We start from the raw sequence: 10,427 nt of genomic DNA, 5'->3' as shown, positions 1-10,427 counted from the left end.
ACTTCAAAACCCCCTCACAATGGATTTATACACGTGGAGAGTGCTCGGGATGACATCGACCAACTCAGAGAATCCCAAACCCGTACCAAACAAAAGTTATGTTCACCTGACACCATATTTATCTCGGGCGACTCAACCATCGAACTGGTAGTTGTGCATGGCAGACCCCGTCTTGTTAAGCTGCCATTGCTACCTGCAAGAGCGTACATGTCAAGGAGACCAGCTCACACATCGACGTGTTGACCTAAAAAAAGATCTAAGGTTAGTTGAAAAATTTGACGATCCCAATTGGCCAGGTTACACTATAAACACCCTTCATCTACCTCATTTAATGGTAATATTTACTTGCTCTCCCACTGTTTAGAACTTTAAAGCTTTTTTCTGAGAAGGTGTTGTCATTGAATTTGACTTGATTATCGAGCATGATAATCAAACTGCCCAGGTCAATCCGTTCTCAGTCATGTCTGTAGATCATCTAGGGCTCAACTTCGATTTAATTTGGTTGCAACACTACCCACCGATTTGTGTTTTTCTGTAGAATATATAAAATTCGAACTATTTATTGATTCATTCCATTGTAATGACCAATCAGAAACACAGATCCTTTGTGTTCGGCTACTTAGATGCCTTGCCTATGGTACCAAGGGTTGATAAATGCATGGATGCACGTCCTGCCCGGATACAGAAGATCTGGATCTACAAGAAACTAGTGTGCTAATTGATTCATCAATTGTAATAACCTACAAGAAACTAGCGTGTTGATAAAGAAAAGCTGAAGTTCCTACAAAGCAGTGATAAAATAAGAAAAAACAGGAAAAACATCAAATGCAAATTACATCCATGGGAGATATTTCTACTCGTAATTGAGGAAAGAAGCTATACGTTTGATCAAACCCACAGCATCCTCACTTTCAGGACTGAAGAAATGGAAACCATGATCTTTTCCTTCAACCTCAAAGAATTCTGACTCTCCTTTCCATCCACTTTTCTTCAACGCTTCCCAATAAAGTTTCCCCCGTTCACTTAACAAATCCTTACCTGCAACACTAATAAGCACCCTCGAACACCCTAGCTCCGCCAAGCTAGGAGCCCCCTCCACCACCGGATTGATCATTGGATCATCAATTCCCGAAGAATTCGGCGCAACAAACCTCCAGATCCTCTCCGGCAATGTTCTTATACCTGGATCCGCCTCAATTTCTGACCCAATTGGCTCAGATCCCCAGAAGTAAGGTTGAACTAGGAAAGCACCAAAGATTTTTAAACCACTAGGCAGTTCCTGCTGACCTGCACGCATGGCCACGTTGTGGGCGATGGTGGCTCCAGCACTGTCGCCGCCGACGAAAACTCGTTCGAGATCTGCGTGATTGGTCAGCCAAGGTTCAGCGCCGCCGCCTTCCATTTGGGTTGCAACCCAGTTGATTGCGGTCCAGCAATCGTCGAAGGCGACGGGGAGAGGGTGTTCCGGCGCAAGACGGTACTCGACGGAGACGGCTATAACGTTCGCATGGGAGACGATGAGATTAAGATATTGGTGGTCAATAACGGAAAAGGCGGATTCAATGCAGAAGCCTCCGCCATGGAAGTAGACCAAGAGAGGTAGCTTCTTCTTGTTATTAACATCTTGATCATTGAGTTTTGGGAGGTAGAGACGAGCGGAGACGCCGGATTCCGGTGAGATAACGACGTCTTTTGATGAGACATGGGTTTCTGGATCATCGAGAGATGGAGGGACAAATTTTGAACCCATGAGCCGCTCGACTCGGCCATTTTTGTACACACGAAGGAGAGGGAGAAGCTCTTGTGCTACTTCTTGGTCGCTCGAATCCATGGCTGCTGGGTTTGGTTTGGAAGGCAAGAGCAAGAAATGGGGAAGACAATGGAGAGCGCTTGTAATTCAATCATAGAGAGACCACACCCTTCATATGTATGACAAAATGCCGATGACAAATGTAGAAAGCATCACTTTTGGTGTTTTTTTTTCTGGTAGAAGAAAGCATCACTTCTGAATCAAGAACGAGGACACCCTCCCTAAACATAATAAAATGCCCATACATTTTGTAATTTGTTGACCAATCGACCTCTCATGGCAAATACCTGTAACATCCACTCTTCCCACTGTCTTTGAATTTGGATCAAGTTGCAGGATGCTTTAACCTAGAAAATAACCTGTGAGGTTGAGATTTCTGATAAGGTTTTGATTTCTATCGTGAAATAAACGGTCGAGATTGAAATCTCGATTGAAATTTCTATCCAATAATTTTTGTCGTTTCACAAAATAATTTTACGCACTGAAACAAAATGCTTTGAATTTAAATTGGGAACACTAAAGTGAAGTCTTGATTACGAAATCAAAAAATATCTCAGGTCGATTTGAAAAAGAGGGTCCATAGTAGTTGAGAGAGAGAAAATATTGCACCCAACTCTATAGAATATACCAAATTTGAGATGTGATTAATTTTTATCATTCAAAGATAAAATAATTTAGGTCATTTTTCTATCCAAAGGTTGAAATGAAGGTGCCATCTAATTATAGGGTACAAACTTAGAATGGATAGGAAGAAAGAGGAATTAAAAGATGTCATATGATATTGTACTCTCTCTCATTGATGTAAGGATTTACGATCAGGCATTGATCTATTATTCTCTTTTTACTGCTATCTATATTTTGGCGATACAATTGAAATACGTTTAGATGAATGGGATAGCGACAAGTACAAGATTACTCTTCGATCATCACTGCATCTATTGCCTCCATTGATGTTCTTCTTTGAAAGTATGTTACAGTCAAGAAGCAAGGGCATTTCTTGCTCATAAATACTTTTCTTTTAATTCATTTTGTCAATATCAACTTCTACTAGGACTTCATAATTTGAAACTCAAGAAAAGTCCGTTTATTTTGATTTTTCACTGTATTATAATACTGATATGGGATCGACTTGTACTCTTTGGACTTCACAACGAGTGTCTATTGATGTTGAAATCTACTATACTCATTGTGAGTGTACTTGGTTTGTTCAATTTTAGATGACACTTTGATGAACATTTTGAGAATACATAGGCCTCATTGTTTTTTTAGTGAAATAGTAATTTATTTAAATTTAAAACCACGAAGGTATGAGCAGCGTACATCATTAAGGCTGCATTTGTTTGTTTGAATAAAGGTGGGGTGGGCAAATTTTTGAAAAGAGTGCAAATTTCTTACTTTTCCCTTAAATCCCAAAATAGTAGATTGTTTGGTTGTTTGTGGTGGAAAAGTGAGAGACAAGTTTCCATGAATGGAAACTTACTTGCTGCTGATGTGGCAGCCCAACTTTCCCACCCCAAGCCATTTTAAAACCCTACATATTTTGGTGGAATTTTGTGGAAAAGTTGAAAAAAATAAAAAGTGGGACCCACCAGTTGCAAAAAGTAAAAAGTTTCCTTTTCTTCTCCTCACCCTACTCACTTTTGGGCCCACAAGACCCTTTTTTTTTCCACCTCTTTTTTTCTACCTCTTTTTTTCCACCCCACCTTTGCAAACAAATACATCCTAAAGAACATTGACCAATGGAAACATTTAAGAGGAGAACAAGAATAAAAGAAGGATTCTTGAGATTCAGCTGCGTGAAGTGCCAACTGATCAACAACATTGGTGGCTTCTCTCAAAATATGAACACACTTGAGATGGACAAAATTCAAAGATAAGACAAGATTATCTTGAATAAGAGTTCTGATTTTTCAAGGAGACAGATCTTTGTTGCTGCTGAGCATTTATATAATGCTATAATTGTCACCTTCAATGATCACTTTTGACAGATTCAAATCTATAGCCCCATTGCAGTGCCTTCTTAATTGCCACTGTTTTTGCTGTTAAAGAATTGATTGCTCCACATCCTGAAGGGAAACAAAAGAGCATTTTCCTTTGACTATTTCCTGCAATTCCAGCAGCTCCAGCTTGCTTCGAATTGTTGATTTCCTTGATGGAACCATCTACATTTATTTTTATCCATGGTTCCAAAGGCTTTGTCCATTTAAATTAAGGTGTTTTTTTTTTTTTTGTTGTTTTTTTGTGCGGGGGTTTAAAACCTATTCTTTCACTGGAAGAAATGAATGAGATTGTGTCAGTAGCCAGGTTAAAGTATGCTGAATCAGATTTATAAAACAAATAAAATATCATCAAGGTGACAATGTGTGTGGCTCAAATGTGACACTCAAACCACTTTAAGTTTAACTTTAAAAAACAATTATTTTTAATATTGATGGGAGAAAGTGGGAAGACAGCGTATTCTTCTTCAGGCTTGAGTCGACAGCGTAGAGATCAGCGATTGAAAAGGGTCATTTGGTAAGAAGTTACTGGTGTTTCTTCGAGATTTTTGATCTTGTACGTGTTGGCTTGCTCCTTATAATTCTTCCTTTTTTTTGGGGTTGTTTGTTGATGAATTATCCAAAGAGGCAAAGAAAGAACGGCGTAGAAGCAGTAGCAATTAAGTTGAATGGAATTTGCAAATCTGCACTTGGGCTTGAATATTTCAAAGTTCCCTGGATGGAACCATCTACATTTATTTTTATCCATGGTTCCAAAGGCTTTGTCCATTTAATTGCTATTCTTTCACTGGAAGAAAGAATTTGAGAGCCACAGTTAGAGCAAAGCTGACTATTCTCTATGCTTGAGTGACAGGTACGTTGGGTCATTTGGTAAGAAGTTAATGGTGTCTGACCGTGGGCTTGCTCTTTTTTCTTCCTTTTTTTTAAAAAATCAGTAGCAATTCAGAAAAAAAGTACAAAAAGGGTATCCGTGAATAGTGACATGAATAGTGCTTTGTGTGGGGCCCATGTGAATAGTACTTGTGAAGGCCTATGACGTAATGAGACTTTTTACTTATGAGAAAGTAGAAATACAAAACTTGTAGAATGCTTGGATTTATAATCAAACCCAACCCAATGTCCAAAACAGGATACCCCTGTACACCATTTCTCAACTCATATTCTCAACCCTTGAAGAGTTTCAAACCCACTACTCCAACATAGACACACTTTACTTAGCTCTCAGAACCCTGTACTTGATAAGTTCTCTCGCTCACTTGGATTTTTCTTAGGCAAATCATAGATGGGGAGGAGAGCGATTAAGAGAGAAATCAAAATTTTCTCATTAATTGCAAAAGGACAAATGCAATTAATAAGGATATAAGAAAACTCTCTCCTTTAACCTCCTTTAACATGTATTTTGTTTTTTTGTCAACAAAGAGGGCTTGTGAAAGAGTTGCATTCGGTGTGTTCTCTTGTGAGGAGGACCCACAACAAACTCCCCCTCCGACTCATAAGAAGGGACAACTCATGCTTGTCATGCTTCTACAGTAGTCATGTTTGCTTTTTGTAAAGCCTTTGCCATCATATGTGCTCCATTTTCTACAGTAGTCATGTTTGCTTTTTGTAAAGCCTTTGCCATCATATCTGCTCCATTTTTATCAGTATGGATTTTCTCAAGCTGCAACTCTTCCATTCCCATACATCTCGTCTCTAGTGATACCTTACATGGATGTGTTTGGATTTATAATAGAAACTCGAATTCCTACTAATATGAATTGCACTTTGGCTGTCGCAGTGAAGGACATACTTTTCGGTGGATGACAAAGCCACACATTTTTGCAACTTAGATTGCCATGATACTGTGCTCTCCCCACAAAAGTAACTAGGTATTTTAATATGGATTTCCTAAAGTTAATGCTTCTTGCCAAATCAACATCTGTATATGCTTGTAACATATGTTTTTGGCCTCCAAAACATAGAGAAATGTTAGTAGTACCTTTAATATATCTCATTATCCACTTCATTGCTTCCGACTGTTTTTTTCTAGGATTGAAAAGAAATCTACTAACAACTCCTATTGCATGTGCAATATCAGGTCTAGTACAAACCATGGCATACATCAGGTTTCCTACTGTTAAAGAATAGGTAATGCATTTCATTTCATCCCTTTCGTTCTTCAGTTGAGGGACTTTGTTCATTGCTTAACTTGAAATGACTACCAAATGGGGTACTTACAAATTTTGCTTTGCTCATATTAAATTTTTCAAGTACCTTTTGCACATATTTTTCTTGTGATAGTCCTAACTTTCTAGCCGGGTCGATCACAATAAGTCTTTACGCCTAAGATTTGTTGCACAACTCCCCAATCCTTAATGGCAAAGGACTTGCTCAATTGTTTCTTCAACCTGTCAATTTTATTGACATCTTGACCAACAATCAACATGTCATCAACATAGAGCAAGAGAATAATGAAATCTTTTTTAGAAAATTTCTTAACAAAAACACAATGATCTAATGCTATTCTGTTATACCCATGATCCATCATGGATGAATCTGACTTCTTGTACCATTTCCTTGGTGCTCATTTCAAGCCATACAAGCTCTTTCTTAACCTGCATACCATGTGTTCTTTACCTTTGACTTCAAAACCTTATGGCTATTCCGTGTAAATTTCTTCCTCCAAATCTCCATGGAGAAAGGCCGTCTTTACATCTAGTTGATGGATTTCCAAGTCGATACTAGCAGCTAAACTTAACACCACCCATATAGAAGACATTTTTACTACAAGTGAAAAAATTTTTCATTAGAAGTCAATACCTTTCTTTTTCCTAAATCTCTTCATGACCAATCTTGCCTTGTACCTTGGTTGTGAGCTTTTCTCTTGGGCTTTTAGCTTAAAAACTCATTTGTTCTCAAGTACTTTTTTACATTCAGGTAGCTTTCCCAAGTCATATGTGTGGTTCTTATGGAGAATCCATCTCTTCTTGCATAACTTTCAACCACTCATCTTTATGCTTGCTGTCATTTACTTCTTCGAAACATTTCTAGTTCACTTGCATTTGTCAGCATAACAAATTGATTAGGTGAATACCTGGTAGATTGAAACCGTGGCCTAGTGGATCTTCTTAACTCAGGCTAAATTGGTGGTTCGTGAGATGGTTGCTCCCTTTGTCCACCATTAATTGGTGGGAGTGTTGTTGTTGTCACTATCACCATTGCCTTCTTAAACACCTCCCCCTTCACCTTGCACCGATGGTGAAGTGTTTGGACCAAGGTCAATAAGCTCTTCATTATATGGTAAAGGCTTCTCGATCTTATCAAAGTCTTGGTTTGTTTGGTCTTCTAGAAATACCACATCTCTACTTCTAATCATCATTTTTATCAATTAGATTCCATAACTTGAAACCAAACTTGTCAGTGGCATAACCCAAGAAAATACAATGTTTTGCTTTCTCATCAAGTTTGGTTTGTTCGTTTTTTGGGTGCACGAATGCTCTGTAACCGAACACCTTTAAGTAGCTATAGGATACCTCATTTTCACTCCAAACTTGCTAAGGAACATCTCCATTCAGAGGGGCTAATGAGGATAAGTTGATTAGGTGAATGGCAATGCGCATTACTTCGAATAAATGTTCCAAGAGTAGGCCAAGGGGCTTTACCTTGGGTCTATGTATAAGCTTGAGAAACATCCTAGCCATCACAGTGATACTCAAGTCTAGGGGGCTCGACTCTAGCCTCCTTGGGATTTCAACCGACTAGTCCAAAAGACTAATGTATGGAAACACGTGATTAAAGCTCCCAAACACCTCCTCCAATGATCTAGACTTCAAAACCCCCTCACAATGGATATACACACGTGGAGCGTGCTCGGGATGACATGGACCAACTCAGAGAATCCCAAACCTGTACCAAATAAAAATTATGTTCACCTGACACCATATCTATCTCGGGTGACTCAACCATCGAACTAGTAGTTGTGCATGGCAGACCCCATCTTGTCAAGCTGTCAGTGCCACCTGCAAGAGTGTACATGTCAAGGAGACCAGCTCACACATCGATGTGTTGACCTAAAAAAAGATCTAGGGTGACTATACAATTTGATGATCCCAATCGGTCAACTTACACTATAAATACCCCTCATCTACCTCGTTTAATGGTAATATTGAATTGCTCTCCCATTGCTCCGAACTATAAAACCTTTTTCTCAAATGGTGTTGTCATTGAATCCGACTCAATTATTGAAGATGATTACCCAACCCGCCAGGTCAATCCGTTCTCACTCTTGTCTGCAGACCATCTAGGGCTCGACTTCAATTTAATTTGGCTCCAACACTACCCACCGATTTGTGTTTTCCTATAGAATATATAAAATTCGAACAATTTATTGATTCATTCCATTGTAATAATCAATCATCTGCGTCTAGCAACTAGATGCCTTGCCTATGGTACTAGGTTGATTGCTTGGTATCATGGACAAGGCAATCAATGACCAAATGGATGGATGCACATCCTGCTCGAACGCAAAAGATTTGGATCTACAAGAAACTAGTGTGCTAATTGTTTCATCCATTGTAATAAACAACAAGAAACTAGCGTGTTGATTTAGAGAAGCTGAAGTTCCTACAAAGCAGTGATAAAATAGGAAAAAAGGGAAAAACATCAAATGCAAATACATCCATGGGAGATATTTCTACTTGTAATTGAGGAAAGAAGCTATACGTTTGATCAAACCCACAGCATCCTCACTTTCAGGGCTGAAGAAATGGAAAGCGTGATCTTTTCCTTCAACCTCAAAGAACTCTGACTCTCCTTTCCATCCACTCTTCTTCAACCCTTCCCAATAAAGTTTTCCCCTTTCTCTTAACAAATCCTTACCTGCAACACTAATAAGCACCCTCGAACACCCTAGCTCCGCCAAGCTAGGAGCCCCCTCCACCACCGGATTGATCATTGGATCATCAATTCCTGAAGAATTCGGCGCAACAAACCTCCAGATCTTCTCCGGCATTACTCTTATAGCTGGATCCGCCTCAATTTCTGATCCAATTGGCTCAGATCCCCAGAAGTAAGGTTGAACTAGGACAGCACCAAAGATTTTTAAACCATTGGGCAGTCCCTGCTTACCTGCACGCATGGCCACGTTGTGGGCGATGGTGGCTCCAGCACTGTCGCCGCCGACGAAAACTCGTCCGAGATCTGCGTGATTGGTCAGCCAAGGTTCAGCGCCGCCGCCTTCCATTTGGGTTGCAACCCAGTTGATTGCGGTCCAGCAATCGTCAAAGGCGACGGGGAGAGGGTGTTCCGGCGCTTGACGGTACTCGATGGAGACGGCTATAACGTTCGCATGGGAGACGATGAAATTAAGATATCGGTGACCAAGAACGGAAAAGGCGGATTCGATGCAGAAGGCTCCGCCATGGAAGTTGATCAAGAGAGGTAGCTTCTTCTTGTTATTAACATCTTGATCGTTGAGTTTTGGGAGGTAGAGACGAGCAGAGACGCCGGATTCCGGTGAGATAACGACGTCTTTTGATGAGACATGGGTTTCTGGATCGTCGAGAGATGGAGGGACAAGTTGTTGAACCCATGAGTCGCTCGACTCGGCCATTTTTGTACACACGAAGGAGAGGGAGAAGCTCTTGTGCTACTTCTTGGTCGCTGGAATCCATGGCTGCTGGGTTTGGTTTGGAAAGCAAGAACAAGAAATGGGGAAGACAATGGAGAGCGCTTGTAATTCAATCATAGAGACACCACACCCTTCATATATATATGACAAAATACCGATGGCAAATGCAGAAAGCATCAATTTTTTTCCCATCACTTAGAATCTAGGACGAGAACGCCTCCCTATACATAATAAAATGCCCACAAATTGTTGAAGTTGTTGACCAATCGACCTATCATGGCAAATGGCTGTCACATCCACTCTTCTCACTATCTTGGAAACTAGAGAATAAGAAAATTCTCTCTTTTGAATTTAAAATCGAGTTGCAGGATGTGTTCAGCAAGAAAATAAGCTGTCAATTTGGGATTTCCTACAAGGTTTTGATATCGACCGTGAAACAAACGGCTAAATTTCTATCCAACGTTTCTTAGTTTTTTCGCAAAAAGATTTTATGCATATAATGCTTAGAACTGAAACAAAATGCTTTGGATTTCTAAAGTGAAGTCTTGACTATAAAGTCAAAAAATATCTCTGGTTGGTTTGAAAAAGCTGTACATAGTAGTTGAGAGAGACAATATTGCACCCAACTCCATAGAATATACCAAATTTGAGATGTGATTAATTTTGATCAGTAATTTTAAAGAAAAATAATTTAAGCCATTTTTCTATCCAAGGGTTTAAAGGAAGGTGCCATCTAATTATAGGGTACAAACTAGAACGAATAGGAAGAAAAAGGAATAGAAAGATCATGTCTTATGATATTGTACTCTCTCTCATTGATGTAAGGATATACACGATCAAGCATTGATATATTATTCTTCAATTTACCATTGTATATATTTTGGCGATACAATTATGACACATTTAGATGAATGGGATAGTAGCGTACAAGATTACTTTTCAATCATCATTGCATCTATTGCCTTCACTGATGTTCTTCTTTGAAAGTATGTTACAACCAAGAAGCTAGGGC

At 39.4% G+C, this 10,427-nt stretch overlaps 1 protein-coding gene and 1 pseudogene across 1 annotated transcript; both read right to left on the bottom strand.

The window, feature by feature from the left end:
* Nucleotides 1-795: 795 nt before the first annotated feature.
* LOC149012763 (2-hydroxyisoflavanone dehydratase-like) lies at nucleotides 796-2,142 on the bottom strand. The gene has a single exon (XM_089158804.1). It carries the CDS (start codon nucleotides 1,829-1,831, stop codon nucleotides 854-856), a length of 978 nt encoding a protein of 325 aa, XP_089014930.1. The 5' UTR covers nucleotides 1,832-2,142; the 3' UTR covers nucleotides 796-853.
* Nucleotides 2,143-8,333: 6,191 nt separating this feature from the next.
* LOC149012762 (2-hydroxyisoflavanone dehydratase pseudogene) lies at nucleotides 8,334-9,617 on the bottom strand (annotated as a pseudogene).
* Between the last annotated feature and the right edge of the window lie 810 nt (nucleotides 9,618-10,427).

Source organism: Hakea prostrata, chromosome 6 (genome assembly GCF_041222555.1).
Source record: "Hakea prostrata isolate BN-2017 chromosome 6, UWA_Hpros_2, whole genome shotgun sequence".
NCBI lineage: Eukaryota > Viridiplantae > Streptophyta > Magnoliopsida > Proteales > Proteaceae > Hakea > Hakea prostrata.
The sequence above is the reverse complement of the archived record's forward strand: the minus strand, read 5'-3'. Positions and strand labels throughout refer to the sequence as shown.